Consider the following 14,989-nt stretch of genomic DNA (forward strand, 5'->3'; position numbering starts at 1 on the left):
TGCTGTTTATGCCATCTATGCCCATCTATGCTCCCTATGCCAATCCCGGTGGCAGCCGCTCTATCATATTTAATCGATCTCTTCGACATTGATATTCGATTGTCTGTATTGCTTCGACCTATAGTTTTGTCTGTACTGTACTTTTGTATCACGAACCGAATTTCTTCATTTGTTGTTGCGCTCTTCAAGAGAGACGATCAGGTTTTGGAAACAACTCACCTTTGGGCAGTGGAAATCCATGGTACAAAACCAGACAATGTGATAATTGCAGAGAGCCTGCAGGACAGCTCGGAAACACCTGCTGGAAATAACATTGGTCAACGTGGATTTACGAAGATGACGCTGATTACTGCAATTAAGTAGGAAGAACATTCAGCAATGTGCTTCTCCACATTGGTAGTATAGAAATGATCATACGTAGTCGGCTGATACATGCGGTACCAGAACGAAACGCTGCCACCGCAGAGTTGAGAAGTTGAAGGGTAAATGCACCCACCGATATCGTCGTCGTTGAACCCAGGTCTGTTGATTAAGTTGTTCCGTTGAGCTTCGTCGGTGGTGCAAAAGTGATCGACGGCGGTAGGTGAGTACATGAGATAAAACGGGGTGGTACCGGGAGTTCCGAAGTCGTAGATGCGAGCAGCGTCCCCTTCGAGCTTCCAACCGCTGGCGACGATAGGCGATAAGATACATTTCGCGAAAAACCTATCCTGGTTTATGTACTTTGTGAATTGTGGGACCGCCGACCACTGCTAGAACATGAGCGAAGATGCAAATTATGCCCTCGGAACATGTCTCGAAAGGAATGGAAGGTCTGTCAAGGTACAGTAGGAATGTTAAGTTTATGTGCTGACCGGACTGAGATTGTTGTGTTTTCTGTCCGATATTGATGAACTACTTGACTTTGACCTGATTTTTGGATCTTGGACGAACGTCCTTCATACCTCGAGTGTCTGTATGTTCAAAAGACGAAACACTGTCCCTGCCAGACTTGTCCCGGGTGAATATTAAAAAAGTATGTAGCACCCAGCCAAACCCTGAGGTCTCTCTTCGTTTATTGAGCGCCGTTTCCAGATAGGAATTGACTATCCTGGGAAGGCATCATTCAGCTAGTAATCCAACATAACATTCGAAAAGCTGACTGGAAGCCCGGTCCTCCCAGGACAAATGCCTTCCTATAAGCAAGCCAGATGAACCGTGAGAGAACCAAGCCTGGGAGACGAAACTGAGTTGCTGCGAGGCCAATACATCTCCACTACCTATGTTCAATGCAAAGAATGCAGCTCCGGGAGCTCGAAGACTCAAGATAAAGTCAGGGTCACCTTCGGACTCAATGTTAGAGTTGGTTGATAGTAGTCTCCGTTTTGTAAGCAGAGCCAGTATAAACTTGCGTGCTTAAGCCGTACTACTTAGTAGAATCTTGAGAATTCTAGAAGAACTGTCAAGCCGGCGTAAAGTTGAAAGATGAAGCGAAAGCCTGCTAGGATTTCGTCTTCCGTATAGTATGCTCATGTCCTGTCCTCGGTCAGATAGAGGCTCAGTGGTCAGACGGATTTAGCGCTATTTTTAAGCGAACACCGTTAGTACCTTATGCGCGCATGGACTTGACATCTACATACGTTTTTATTGCTTACACACATCTCCGAACTGATCCCAATGGCCCATGCGGGTGATGTGCTCTCACTGAAGAATAATATAATGACAGAGCCTCAGCGACCCGTGAGCCAGCACTTCAAAGCAAAACTTGACGAACATAACACACACGGATGATCGAGTTCTGGAAGCGCCTGAGGTCACATATGTTTCTCCTTGGTGCATACTACACCTGTATTCGTCGAACCAGTCCTTGAATACTCACAAAGCACTGTGGAAATCATGTGAATTGTGATGTTCATGTTATCTCACCCTCTCCGCAGGCGAAACTGATAGAAATAGAAAGATTCGGATGTCATGTACTTAATCACGGTCTACAAGGAACTACCATCACCTGTGATGCAGGTCAACAGTAAACAGTAAATACTCTAACCAGATGGATTCGACGTACTGCAGTCAAACGGGAAGGACATAGCATCCGGCAATACCCACCCTTCAGTCTGGGCCGCGGTTTTCTCTCGTTTGCATTCACGGTGTAAAAATGATCGCGCACCGTAATTATACAATCTGTAGAATGGGACGCTGCAGCACGACACCGATGTACCCAACGACACCCTCGTCTTGATACCTAAGTTCTGAATCGCGTTGTTGCGCTCCTTTACATCTGTGGGGTAGCAATGATCGGCTATGATGGGATGATATGCGCAATACAATAGTATCGTGCCGGAAGCTTGGGAACCAAAATGAAAGCCGTGTCAGACTTAAATTGGTAATTCAACATGGTGATAGCATTCTCCATTTTCACGGCGCTAGTTGTATAAAAGCGCTTCGTCGTATCCTTAGAGGAGAAGATTCACTGAGTAGGTATTCTGAGGGCAAAAGATCAACGTCGAACCTGACAGTGGAGAAGTGTCTAATGGAATAGCCTACCTGCATGGCAGAGACAACATCCAAGGAGAGGAGGGCGATGGCGCAAGACGCTAGTAAGCCATTCATGATCAAAGGGCATCCTAGCTTGAGGATATGTATTCAGAGAGGACACACTCGCTTTATAGTCGGATCGAATGGCCAGTGGTGATGGAAAATGAAAAGAAGAAGGAAATATTCTAGGATAGCCCTCCAGACTGACCATCACCATAACTGTCATTTCGTAAAGTCGGAAGATGTCGTACCTGCACGAAATATTGTCGGGTTTCTGAATCGAGGGAAAGGGTTTGAACGCAGCATTTCTTCTTGGCACAAATGCTCATATCCTGGGTTCAGATAGAGATCAGATACATCTTTGGTGGGCTAGATTTAGCGCGATCTTATTAATTCGAACACAAACGCCATCCCCTCAAGTACTCAAGGGCTTGGTATCTACAGGCATTTTTCTTGCACATGCCATGCCGCTCGAACCGATGTGACAGATTGATGAACGCCATGCGTTGACATGAGAGGTACTGCCAGAAAGTGTGGCCTCGACCTGGTGGCACCCATAAGGCCTCGATCATTTTTTATCAGTGCGCGCTTCATGGAGTGGTCAGGCTATGTTGCCAAGCAGGTAACCTCGGGGGCCGATTTGGAGAATCCTCACAGAAAGAAATGCATCTAAAGATATTTCTTGGCTTGCCGACTCCAAGGAAAGAATGTCAACTCCCCATGAACACCGAAGTACAGCTGCAGACTTCCTGGAACATCTGGCTATATTTAAGTACGTGCGAGCGGTTGCCATACAGGTGCTCTCAGTGAGCTATCGAACAATGAAAGACTGTTAGATGTGGGTACGACTTGAGCGGAACTGGCCTCTGATGCTGACTACTATGATGGCAGTCGGGTTCCGGTGTTCTGCATTTCTCAAGATGGATTTTGTTGGCATTTAAACTGACGTGGGGGAAAGGGGGGGGTCCAGCGTTGTGTAAATATGCTGACTTCAGGGCATATTTTGAGCTATACATCCTCTAACACAATTGAAGGATCTATCCATTGCCCCCTTCGCTTTTCTGTCAGTCACCCTGCACCAGTGTCCACATCGGACACGAACAGTCACTTTTTTGGGTCTCTGCAGCTCTCAGGATATGAAAGCTGCCGATATATCATCAAGAACAAGTATTGTCCCAACGAGTCTAAGCTCAGCTTGTGACGATGTAAGCATAAAGGTTAACGTCGGGATCCACCATTGGTGTTGATGGCGAATCACGGCGAAGTGACTTGCCATGTGGACCGGCGCCCGCTAAAAATCCGAGTTCTCCGTGAATTGAAAACGTCCTTAAGTGGGTGACTTCCCACAGCATTTAGAAACACAGACCATTTTCTAAATCCATCAAAGTCCCAATTTGAAATCATTTAGAATTTATATTTCTAAACCGTAAACCAATTTAGGTCTGGAAGCACAAACAGCAATCAGTGAGGGTTAACTGAGGCAAAAACGAGAGACAAAAGTGAGATAGGTATTACTTTCCTTCAATCCTGGACTTTATAGGCCTCGATAGGTATCTGAAGCGGACTGCCTTACAAGTTTGTTACTACCATGAATTTCAGAAAGTTACCTGCGTCGGGTATGAAAAAGACAGCAGCCGGGATGGAAAAAAATGGCCGGTTCTCAAGAAAACAGCTGGGAAGTAGCCATATAGACACTTTTCAGGATCTTTTTAGGTCCACCGAAGATTCAATACATGGATACAAGGCTAGCAGAGCAAAAATGAGCTTTGGACTGGAATTGTGGCACTTCATTGGGAAAAAAGGGGTAAAAATAAGTTCTATGGACTAATAAGACAAGTTACTTGTCTAGTTCTTATGATTAACGCATCAAAAATGAAGACAGGCACGGCAGGACAGTGATAGGTACCTGGGAGGTGACGTGAGTGGAAGAAGACGCCTCGGAAACTAATAGGTCCAAATAGAGATCGAGATTGATCGGCATCGCTCGGCATCTCTGATTTAGAATTTAGGTTTCTAAACGCTGCGGGAAGTCACCCGTATTGAAAGGATTGAAGGAAAGTAATACCTATCTCACCTTTGTCTCTCGTTTTTGCCTCAGTTAACCCTCACTGATTGCTGTTTGTGCTTCCAGACCTAAATTGGTTTACGGTTTAGAAATATAAATTCTAAATGATTTCAAATTGGGACTTTGATGGATTTAGAAAATGGTCTGTGTTTCTAAATGCTGCAGGAAGTCACCCAATGATTAACAGACTACAATGGTGTACTTCAGGTTTCTGCCTTGTAAGTATTAACACTGTGTAGATCGCCTCAACTGTCTGAGCAGCAGGTTCAAGTCAGCATGGATCGATATGGCGGATCTGCGGGCCCAGGCGTGACATACGCCAGCTATTCATTTCGCCAACTCGGTAGCAAATACGACTGAGTATTTCTGTCCAAACCAACCGTAGTGGAAGCAAGGATCCCTAGATGTACCAGACAAAGCATGTCGAAGAGTCGAAAAATTCTTGGGGATGTCAATCAAGGTCGAAAACGGCACAGCCGGGTCTCAATGATACCCCGGTGGGTGTGGGGGTAAGTCTGGATGTGGTGGGGAATTTGTCTTGGCCTGCATCCGGAAACATACGGACGAAAGACTAACGGGCCCCCGTTTGTAATGAAACATGGAAATACATAGAAAGGAAAAATCGATCTGTAGGATAGTTGCAAGTAAAGGACGCTGATAGAAAGGATGTGGGTCATTGTTCATACAGGCCGGCAAAGCTGTAATCTGGCCCAGGCTAATGGAGCACGTGATATAGGGGCATGTGAATCTGGGGTACCCCGGAGTCCTCATCCGTTCATCTTCCACCGCCGTCACCTTCACCTCCACTGCCTGGATGTACCATGAGTTCGATGTTTCGCATAACCCCCAGCCTATGGGACAAGATCCACCATTTTGCTAGCTTTCCGCAGACCGGTGGTGAGTTGGTCATGTTTTTCGAGGATCCTCGGTGTTCACGCTTGTTGCTGCAGTGTCTCTACAGCAAATGGTCCTCTTTGGAAAGAATCCTAGCCAAGGAACTCTACTGAAAGCTAGCCAGTTTCTTGCGGGTACGACATCTTCTGTTTTACTCGGGAGAAATGTGATTCACGATCGTGTGCTACACAGAGGAGCTTCCCGTTCGTTTGGCTCACCGTGTCAAAGAACTTGACGAATTGCCACATAACCTCAGCGCTATGCCTTCAATAAAGAAGGTGAAGAACTGGTATGCGCAGTCATTCGAAGTGAGTTATGGGTATATAGTTATTCCACCTATCCCTCACAGCCAAGTATCGGCTAGGAACTCATAACGTTCCCGCAAATCGTTCTTCCACAAGATATTCGACGCGCTTTGATTGGAACGCGTGATGACAAACTCTCAACTCTTCCTGAACCTGTTCCGAACCCATCGTTGGCGCAATTAGTAGAAGACTATGCCAATAATCCTCATCTGCACAAAAGTTACAATGGTGGATCGCAAGCCTTGATGAATTCGAACGGAAACGGTGGCAATGGGTTCAATAAGCTGAAGCTGAGGGTTCCTATGGAGAGAAGGTGAACACCTTTCCTTCCTGGTCTATTCCTTCTGCAATACACATGTTAGGTACTATGCCAATACCGACAACATTGATTGGCCGCCTCAAGTACGGGACTATAATGCGCGCTTCACTAAAGCTCTGGAGGCGATAAAGAGTCGCCACGACCCCACTGTAACAACTGTGGCACAAGGTGTTCTTGAGTGGAAACGTAGCAAAGGAGAAAGAAACATTGGGTTGGACGTTCAAGCGTGGCTGGATCGGTTTTATCTATCACGGATTGGCATCCGCTTCTTGATCGGACAGCGTACGTTTTTCTTCTATGCAATATGCGCACTCACTTATGATATGGTTCAGATATCGCGTTGAACAGCGAACAGTCGCACGATGACTATGTCGGGATAATTTGCACCAATGCTAACGTCCACGACATCGTACAAGAAGCCATTGAGAACGCGCGGTTCGTATGTGAAGAACATTATGCGATGTTTAAAGGGCCTCCCGTTCAACTCATTTGTCCTCCCGACCTTTGCTTCCCTTATGTCCCTGGCCATCTTTCACATATTGTCTTCGAGCTCTTGAAGAACTCTCTGCGTGCGGTTGTGGAACGATTCGGTGTTGATGCGGAAAACGGTTATCCGCCTATAAAGGTAGTGGTAGTGGAGGGCACGGAAGATATCACCATAAAAATTAGCGATGAAGGCGGTGGCATACCCCGAAGTGCCATACCATTAATATGGACGTACATGTATACGACAATGGAAGGTCAAGGCGTGTCTGAAGATTTCAACGCGAGCGATTTCAAGGCTCCTATGGCAGGATTCGGTTACGGGCTGCCGTTATCAAGATTGGTGAGTTGTTTCTGTTTGCTTTGAGTACCGGCTCATGTCTCTTGTGGTAGTACGCGCGATACTTTGGTGGAGACCTCCGACTAATAGCCATGGACGGATTTGGGACAGATGTGTATATTCACCTCAATCGGTTGTCGAGCAGTCGAGAGCCGCTACCCTAGATGTGTTGCATCTGATCATCTACCGCATAGGACGACTTCTGATTAATAGCCCACCGAAATGTACTCTTACTAATATATCTATAACCTACTTCGAAAAACACGGAAAATTGGTATTCTAAGTTCCAGAGCTTTGAACGAAATTAGATTGAAGACATAGCATTCCTTATCCTTCTCACCCTTCTCACTTATGCGGGTCTTGGGACTGCGTCTCTCGACTCTTGGTCACGGTCCCCTTTCGTTCCTGAAGAAAAGATTCGGAGTGACACAACAGCCATAAAAACATTTACATAAGATCCTACTTATCTCTCGCATGGACACATCTAAGGGGATACTGAAGTCCAGGTTGCTTATGTAGCTAGCCGCATGTCAGAATATTTGTGCGTCGAGGTGACACGAGCTGAAAAAAAACAAGTAGATAAGCCTCTCATGCGTGACCGCATCAGACCTAGTCTGGTGAACTATCAGGCGGAGATGCATAGAATATGCCTGTCTAGGTATTAAGTTATCATCTCAGTAATGACCATCTAAGACGTCGACCAACGCAATTGGCGTGTCTTGAGTACCGGACCTTGAGTTAACGTACATATTCTCGAAAGAACACGAGGCTGATGACCTGGTCTAAACCGTGACGGCGCCAGATTTTCCACAGTAGAAAGAAGAACAAGGGAACGATAACCTTTCTACGTGTCCCTCGTTAATTTCCCGATTCAGCCACGTCGCCGCTCGGCTGTGTCGTCATTCGGGTCCATCATCGGAAACGAACCAGGGGTCCTATTCTAAAGCAGACACGAACCAGCGGGTCCTAGTCTAAAGCAAAACCTCTTGTCTTTCAACAACCATCTTCTCCACAATGTCGTCTGACGAGAGCTTCACCGGGAAACCTCCGCAGAAGAGATGGAAGAAGCGAAGGTTGCAAGGAGCTTGTGATGCTTGTAGGAGGAAGAAAAGTGCGTACTATGGAGCATCTGGCATTAGTGTGGTTTCACTAACTAATACCGTAGTAAAATGTCCGTGAATGGCGGTAGCATTTCTTTCGACGATATAGCATATTTATATGCGCATACATCTAGGCGACAGCAAGAATATGCCTGGTAATCAATGTTCGAGTTGTCAGGCATTCAATTCACCTTGTACTCATAACGATCCGCCGAGGGTGAGCATATTTCTATCGCAAGAATCCATGAATTCTTAGTGCTCATCTCTATAAGAAACGTGGACCTAAGAGCAAGTATGTTACCTCTCTCTAACCTGTCGGCATGTCTCAATTCATCTCAGTTATGTGATCCGTCTCGAGAAGAGAGTACTGAAGCTTGAAAAAATTTTGAAGCAGGTCAGCGCAGCCACACTGAACCCAATGTTCCTTTGTACACTCCTTAACTTTGTTGCAGTTCCAGCCGGACGTCACTATCCCTGATTTTGATGAACCTATTGGGTCAGGCACTGGGACAAGCAAGAATATAGACACTTCAAATAAGGGTTCTCCTTTATCTGATAGCCTTGATGCTGGAGCTGCCACAGATGATTCTGATACCGACCCTGACATGGAGTACATCGAAGTTATGGACCACCTTAAGAAGCTGTCATTGCACATGATGGACAACCGTTATTTTGGACCATCCAGTAATCTTGCATTCATGCGAAAGGCGTTCACGATGAAGAGCGAGCAACATGGTCAACAAGTCAATGTTAAAAAAGAACATTGGAAGAATTGGCAGACTCATCACGTACGAGATTGCCGTTATATGCGCCTCATATTGCTGACCAGAAACGACAGTGGGAGCAAGCAACCGTCCGAATGAGCCAGAAGACTTTATATTTTCCGCCCCCCGACCTCCTCGCGGATCTCGTAGAGCTGTACTTCACCCACTTCCATCCGTACATGCCCATGATGCACGAGCCAACTTTCCGTCAGTCTGTAGTCTCAGGACTGCATCATGTCGACCATAGATTTGGTGCTGTGCTACTCTTAGTATGCGCTGTAGCTTCAAGAGCGTCCGATGATCTTCGAGTTTTCTTGGAAAGCACGTCAGAACACTCATCAGGGTGGAGGTGGTTTGTACAGACAAGAGAGATGCCGCGAGCCCTGTTTGACATGCCAAGTTTGTATGACCTACAGTTTTGTTGCGTAAGACCCATGGCCTTCGCTTCCGATCTGTTCTCACTGTGTTCATAGCTATCGGCGGAGTTTCTCTTGGCTACCTCTTCGCCTCAATCAGCATGGACTATGATCGGCTTGGGCATTAGGTATGGTGTGGAGATGGGCGTACATCGACAACGACCAGAGAAACCTAGTTATGAAACCGAACTGAGCAAAAGAGCATTCTGGTTAGTTGCTGGTGTCGTATCCAAGCAAAAAATCTCACCTCTCACGCAGGGGATTATATCTACTTGACAGACATCTATGTTTGTATCACGGCAGACCGCCAGCAATTCGAGACGAAGAGTACGCCTACCTCTTCATGACGTTCCGTATCAATGCTAAGATGCTATGGCATCAGTTTTGACATCTCGTTTCCAATTATCTGCGACGACGAATACTGGACAATAAACGAAGATGGTTGCGAATTTGCGCAACCTCCAGGCGTGCACAGTAGGATGGATTATTACATCATGCATCTGAGATTGTGTCAGATTATGTCTTTCGCTGTGAGGACGATCTATTCCATCCGCAAAGCGAAGCAGACAGAGGGTTTAGTGGGTGTAAATTGGCCCCAGAACATTGTTTCGCAATTGGATTCTATGCTTAACAGTTGGATCTTTCGAATGCCTGAACACTGTGCGTATTATTTCGCCGTCATTTTCCACCTCTTTACACATCGTTTCAGTGAAATGGGGTCAGCATCGCGAAAACAGGACCTTCTCATACCAAGCTACATTTCTGTACGCGACATATTACAATATGCAAATACAAATTCATCGGCCGTTCATTCACAAGTCGTCACCACTAACTTTTCCCTCGCTTGCGATTTGTACCAATGCAGCACGATCCTGTTGTCGTGTCCTCGAGATGCTAAGAGGGGGTGGTTCTCCTCTCCAATTGTTCGGATTTTCGGTGAGCTTCACATTCACCTATTATGGATTAATGCTCATTGGCTCAAGATGGCAGCCTTTTCATCGGCTGTTATTCTTGCTATGAACATGTGGAGCACATCCAAGTCAGGTTCTACGACTTCGCCGTCGGCAACGAAGGAGATGGAGGATATCGATACGTGTTTGGTTGTATTGGAGCTTAGCGCTAAAAGGTAGGGCGTCTTAATCTTACGGAAATGTCTGCTTACGATGACACGATGACAGGTGGAATATCTCCGGTCGCTTAGTGTAAGATCTTCTCTGTATCATGGATCATTCTGTCGTTGAAAATGTTTCTCTAGGGATATCTTGAAAGTCATTGTTGAGGATGCCCCACCTTCAACCGAAAACCAATTCGAGGGCGAAGATATGGATTTCTCTTCGGGTGTCGCACCTTCGTTTATGGCTTCTGGTTCCAGCGCAAACAGTTTCTTTTTTAATACAACGTGGCCCACCCAACCCGGACCGACAGAAACGCCCGTCTATGACTATTCGTTGATGCAGGTCCCTGGCATGTCGTCGTCAGCCGTTCCCGAATCAACCACAGCTGCTTCTACCAGTCAGGAGCCAGCTGATCATGTCTTCTGTGTGAAAGGTCCGAGTACATGCATGCAGGACTCGAACACATTGAGTGATGGAGTCACGTTGAAGCTAGATGCCATCAATATGTGGTCAAACGCGCCTATGGGATTCAGGTATGTTCATTGCTGTCGAGACAAAGAGTGATTCTCATTCAGATCCTTACAGCTGGGATGACTGGGGAGAGTATATATCTGGCACGGGGACGTAGCAGCCGCTGCATCGGCTTGAGGTTCGTCTTTTGGAGTCGCGGTTCCGCTACTTCGGATGAAATACGCATGTACTATTAATGTTTTGCACTCATACAGTATTTAAGCTCAATCACCAGCGCAACATAATATGGCGAGCATAGATAGGTATCCGGTCTCCCTACACCGCTATAGGAATTCCTTCTTAAGACAAAGACTGATTTCGCCACAGCTGCCACATTTTCTGGGCTTGTCTTCGTAGACATCTGGATCTCCGTCTGCAGCCGGGGGATGCCTGTCGCCTCGGTAGACCGTTCCTCTTGGGGCAGAACTCATATGGTACCATCTGGGGGCTAACATCGACAATCAGTGACGTTTTGAATACCATGGACATACACGCACACATCACGCAGTACGGAACCCCGAAGTTGGAACTTTGACAGTGGCAAGAGCCTAAGTTACTCTCAGGTTAGAGGATGAGATCTCAAAATATAATAAGATGACGGTGCATGCCATTGAATGTGTCGGAGACGCAGCTCTCACAAGTTCTCTTACTTCTTCGTCGTCTTCGTCGTGAAATTTGTGGTTACACCCAGTGCAGCGGTTGGTGGGTGGTCGCTTGAGTGACTTCTTAGCCTCTTCTTCGGCTTTTTCCTGCATCTCGCGCATCTTGTTCATCGTTTTGTGATTGCGCCATTCTGCCTTTTGGCATTCCTCAGAGCTGAAAGGGGAGGGGGGGGGGAAGACGCGGCGTGTCAAAATTAATGATGCTAGTCTGAAAGGTTGAAAGGAACGTACCAGTAAAACGCGTATTTGCAACTAGAACAACGTAAATTTCCTTGGTTAAAGCAGTCTGAATCTTTACCTGAACTTCCACAGTCATGCGAGCCCAGTCAGAGTATTCATAGAAGGGATTCCATCGAAAGGCGTAATTCTGCATTTAAATAAATTATTCTCGGGTGTTTCCAGGCGTGATTGATCGTCCTGGGCCGATCGGCCAAAGATCACTCACCCCCACATTGTCAACGACGAGTCTGGATGTCTTCAGATGAAAGTGTCTCTCCCACACCGCAGCCATGGAAGAAGACCCGGCTTCAAGGTGCCTGTGATGCATGTCGGCAGAAGAAAGGTATGTTCAAGTACAGATCCTGATCTTCACTGACCTCTTCTCCAGTGAAATGTTTGTGTTCTTTTTTTGCGTCCTGAGTAGCACCTAAGGTGCGGTACTAGGCGACAGTGCGACGACGGAAGGAAATTCGTGTTCCAACTGTCGAATTATGAAGTGTCCGTGCACGCACAACATTCCGGCCAAGGTAGAAGGCTCCTTACCCGCCACCTCTGGTTTCGTTCTGATTTGTTCAGTAGAAGCGGGGCCCTAAAAGCAAGTAGGTATATGGAAAGGAAGCAAACAGCTAGCCACTGATATCTTTCAGCTATATTACAAGGTTGGAGAGGAAGGTGCATCATCTGGAAAAGATGATCCAACAAGTGCGTTAGTCTATTCATCGATTCCGCACCTCTCGTTAAATTTCCAGAAGAACCAGCCAGCATACGGCGGTATATCTAAGGAAGCCACAGTGGAAGATGTGCCTGAAGAAGACGACGACGACGACGAATCCGACCTCGAATATATTGAGCTTATGGGCCAAATCAAAAATCTTTCCTTGACTGGTATTGACAACCGATACTTTGGACCCTCTAGCAATCTGTACTTTATGCGGAAAGCTCTAAGCATGAAAGGAAAGCAGACAGGTATGAGTCATACTTCGGTGAAGAGCAAGTACGCGCATAATTGGGAAACCCAACCGGTTCGTTGTGAAACTCCTTCCACTTTACCACGCTGACTTTCTTGTGTAGTGGGAGCTTGTTGTTCTGAAGAAGACCCCCCTATTTTTCCCTCCAGACGATCTAATCGCAGATCTACTGAACCTGTACTTCACCTATTTCCACTTATACATGCCCCTTCTACACGAGCCTTCGTTTCGTCGCTCTGTCGCATCAGGTCTTCATCTCCGAGATCACCGTTTTGGTGCTATACTGCTGCTCGTGTGTGCAGTCGCCTCCCGTTATTCCGATGATCCGCGTATTTTCCTGGAGGGTGCTTCGGAGCATTCTTGTGGGTGGAAATGGTTCGTTCAAGTACAAGGAATGCCTCACTCTGTATTTGATGTTCCTAATCTTTACGACCTTCAACATTGCTGCGTGAGTTTTTTCTCATGCACCTTAAATCATCATCCTTAGCGTTTTTCAGCTATCAGCGGAATACGTTACAGGTACTTCGGCACCACAATCTTCCTGGACAATGATCGGTATTGGAATCCGTTACGCAATTGAGATGGGACTTCATCGCCGTTGGCCCGATAACCCGAGTATAGAGAGTGAGCTCAAGAAGCGCGCGTTTTGGTACTTGAGCTTTCGTATATCAATGCTTTTCTGGAGTCTTGACATAATCACTGGCAGGTGCTTGCTTTTACTTGATCGACATACGAGTTTCTACCATGGACGACCATCTGCAATTCGCGATGAAGAGTATGTAGCTGTATTTTCGATGCCCTGGTTCCTTTAACTTATCTCCTTAGCTTCGATCTGGATCTCCCTCTAGAAGTTGACGATAAATACATGGAGTCTTCTGAACCATTCAAGCAACCTCCTGATATCCCCTCCCGGATGGTATATTTCACATCTCACCTAAAATTATGCCAGATAATGTCATACGCTTTGAGTACACTCTACTCAATACGCAAATCCAAAGAAGCAGCCGGCCTTGTTGGTAACACTTGGGCCCAAACCAACGTCTCCGAGCTCGATTCTATGCTGAACAAGTGGTTTGACATGATACCCGATCACTGTGAGCCTGTCGATCCAATAAGGTCCTTTATTCAATTTTTTTGCAGTGCGTTGGGACCCCAATAGGTCATACGATGCTTTCTTTGATCAATCAGCATTGATATACACCGTCTACTACAATATGCAAATCCAGATCCATCGCCCATTCATACACAAGCCATCCCCACTATCTTTCCCGTCGCTCGTCATATGTACTAATGCAGCAAGAGCATGTACCCGGGTGCTTGAAGTTCAGAAACAAAAGGGTCACCTCATGACCTTCGGGTTCGGCGTAAGTCTTCTGATTCTGAAGGCAATCATACAGTCAATTTTTGTCGTAGATGGCGGCCTTTGCATGTGGCATCGTCTTGACAATGAATATGTGGATAGGAAAGAAAACTGGTTCTCGTTCACAGAAGCAGAAGGACACAGAAGAAAGTATTCAGAAATGTCTGAACGTCCTTGAGGCTTCTTCGAAGCGGTAAGCTATATTTTTCATCTATAGCCGGTGTCATAACATCGATTCATTACTTAGATGGAACATCACTGGACGTACCCTGTGAGCATATATAGTTTTCCTCTGGGTACAACTGACAGTCGTTACGTTCTAGTGACAGCCTTCTGACCCTCTCGGATTACGCACCAACCCCATTACAACAGGATCACCCTTACGGTCAGCAATTCGACATTATGGATTTCTCACTAGGCAACTCATATACGCCTTTGACTGCTGAAAACGCTCCTACTGTGACACACACGGCTATCCCTCTCTCGATACCCGAGTCGTGGTCTACTGACCCGACATCTTTTGGGCCACTGGAGGATGTCACTGCCACTTCTGGTTATGATTGCAATGTTACTCCTTCTCAAATTGACTCGATATTGGATGGAATGAACCAGGTCGCTGGCGAGGATGCCCTGGAAATGTGGTCAAACATTCCTTGGGGATTCAAGTATGTATTCCCGGTGTTTGCTCTCAGTCGCATTCGTTGACAATTTTCTAGCTGGGACGACTGGCTGTCTTACACATCTGAGATGGAAAGTGTGAGGCAGGCGTAGAGAAGAAACGGCTTATATTGGTGGAAGACTACTTTTCATACCGATATCTCAACACATCTTGGAACATGTGAACTTATGGATTATACCTGTACAGCAAGGATGGTGGAGAGATACATACGCTACATAATCGAACATAATATTGCTACAGCCAGAAAACGACGAAATGATAACTGTAAACGATCAT

The 14,989-nt window shown here is 46.3% G+C and overlaps 5 protein-coding genes across 5 annotated transcripts; 3 read left to right on the top strand and 2 right to left on the bottom strand.

The window, feature by feature from the left end:
- Positions 1-69: 69 nt before the first annotated feature.
- On the bottom strand, positions 70-2,589 carry BT62DRAFT_1003140 (uncharacterized protein; the record flags this gene model as incomplete). The annotated part of the gene is made up of 9 exons (XM_043176905.1): positions 70-103; positions 157-182; positions 220-349; positions 418-749; positions 934-1,090; positions 1,143-1,212; positions 2,045-2,257; positions 2,305-2,431; positions 2,524-2,589. 9 exons carry the CDS (start codon positions 2,587-2,589, stop codon positions 70-72), a joined length of 1,155 nt encoding a protein of 384 aa, XP_043041924.1.
- A 2,753-nt stretch (positions 2,590-5,342) lies between these two features.
- On the top strand, positions 5,343-7,186 carry BT62DRAFT_992508 (mitochondrial pyruvate dehydrogenase). Its single transcript, XM_043190342.1, has 7 exons — positions 5,343-5,476; positions 5,530-5,607; positions 5,666-5,781; positions 5,838-6,091; positions 6,141-6,379; positions 6,430-6,923; positions 6,974-7,186. Exons 1-7 carry the CDS (start codon positions 5,401-5,403, stop codon positions 7,082-7,084), a joined length of 1,368 nt encoding a protein of 455 aa, XP_043041925.1. The 5' UTR covers positions 5,343-5,400; the 3' UTR covers positions 7,085-7,186.
- Positions 7,187-7,820: 634 nt separating this feature from the next.
- BT62DRAFT_929520 (uncharacterized protein) lies at positions 7,821-11,068 on the top strand. The gene is made up of 14 exons (XM_043185734.1): positions 7,821-8,031; positions 8,086-8,237; positions 8,293-8,312; positions 8,360-8,414; positions 8,473-8,808; positions 8,859-9,209; positions 9,258-9,409; positions 9,459-9,527; positions 9,583-9,860; positions 9,910-10,136; positions 10,184-10,326; positions 10,379-10,402; positions 10,456-10,848; positions 10,901-11,068. The coding sequence occupies exons 2-14, from the start codon at positions 8,169-8,171 to the stop codon at positions 10,941-10,943; spliced, it is 2,160 nt and encodes a 719-aa protein (XP_043041926.1). The 5' UTR covers positions 7,821-8,031; positions 8,086-8,168; the 3' UTR covers positions 10,944-11,068.
- Positions 11,069-11,109: 41 nt separating this feature from the next.
- BT62DRAFT_1003143 (uncharacterized protein) lies at positions 11,110-11,598 on the bottom strand (the record flags this gene model as incomplete). Its single annotated transcript, XM_043176906.1, has 3 exons — positions 11,110-11,266; positions 11,330-11,373; positions 11,425-11,598. The coding sequence occupies 3 exons, from the start codon at positions 11,596-11,598 to the stop codon at positions 11,110-11,112; spliced, it is 375 nt and encodes a 124-aa protein (XP_043041927.1).
- A 329-nt stretch (positions 11,599-11,927) lies between these two features.
- BT62DRAFT_929521 (uncharacterized protein) lies at positions 11,928-14,983 on the top strand. Its single transcript, XM_043185735.1, has 15 exons — positions 11,928-12,049; positions 12,095-12,100; positions 12,151-12,233; positions 12,286-12,305; positions 12,354-12,408; positions 12,459-12,728; positions 12,778-13,122; positions 13,172-13,323; positions 13,381-13,449; positions 13,500-13,768; positions 13,815-14,038; positions 14,088-14,227; positions 14,282-14,305; positions 14,358-14,699; positions 14,751-14,983. The coding sequence occupies exons 1-15, from the start codon at positions 11,959-11,961 to the stop codon at positions 14,803-14,805; spliced, it is 2,145 nt and encodes a 714-aa protein (XP_043041928.1). The 5' UTR covers positions 11,928-11,958; the 3' UTR covers positions 14,806-14,983.
- The last annotated feature ends 6 nt before the right edge of the window (positions 14,984-14,989 follow it).

The sequence above is a fragment of the Guyanagaster necrorhizus genome (assembly GCF_019112545.1).
Source record: "Guyanagaster necrorhizus MCA 3950 unplaced genomic scaffold BT62scaffold_7, whole genome shotgun sequence".
NCBI classification, from domain to species: domain Eukaryota; kingdom Fungi; phylum Basidiomycota; class Agaricomycetes; order Agaricales; family Physalacriaceae; genus Guyanagaster; species Guyanagaster necrorhizus.

What these genes read in the sequence shown, in the direction of transcription:
- BT62DRAFT_929520 (XM_043185734.1), top strand. Translation starts at nt 8,169, where the DNA reads ATGCCTGGTAATCAATGTTCGAGTTGTCAGGCATTCAATTCACCTTGT. An exon ending in ATGACCTACAGTTTTGTTGC is followed by an intron (nt 9,210 to 9,257) that starts GTAAGACCCATG and finishes CTGTGTTCATAG; the next exon opens with CTATCGGCGGAGTTTCTCTT. An exon ending in TTGGAGCTTAGCGCTAAAAG is followed by an intron (nt 10,327 to 10,378) that starts GTAGGGCGTCTT and finishes ACACGATGACAG; the next exon opens with GTGGAATATCTCCGGTCGCT.
- BT62DRAFT_992508 (XM_043190342.1), top strand. Translation starts at nt 5,401, where the DNA reads ATGAGTTCGATGTTTCGCATAACCCCCAGCCTATGGGACAAGATCCAC. An exon ending in TAGCTTTCCGCAGACCGGTG is followed by an intron (nt 5,477 to 5,529) that starts GTGAGTTGGTCA and finishes TTGTTGCTGCAG; the next exon opens with TGTCTCTACAGCAAATGGTC. An exon ending in AGCTAGCCAGTTTCTTGCGG is followed by an intron (nt 5,608 to 5,665) that starts GTACGACATCTT and finishes TGTGCTACACAG; the next exon opens with AGGAGCTTCCCGTTCGTTTG.
- BT62DRAFT_929521 (XM_043185735.1), top strand. Translation starts at nt 11,959, where the DNA reads ATGTCTTCAGATGAAAGTGTCTCTCCCACACCGCAGCCATGGAAGAAG. An exon ending in ATAATTGGGAAACCCAACCG is followed by an intron (nt 12,729 to 12,777) that starts GTTCGTTGTGAA and finishes TTTCTTGTGTAG; the next exon opens with TGGGAGCTTGTTGTTCTGAA. An exon ending in TCATGACCTTCGGGTTCGGC is followed by an intron (nt 14,039 to 14,087) that starts GTAAGTCTTCTG and finishes TTTTTGTCGTAG; the next exon opens with ATGGCGGCCTTTGCATGTGG.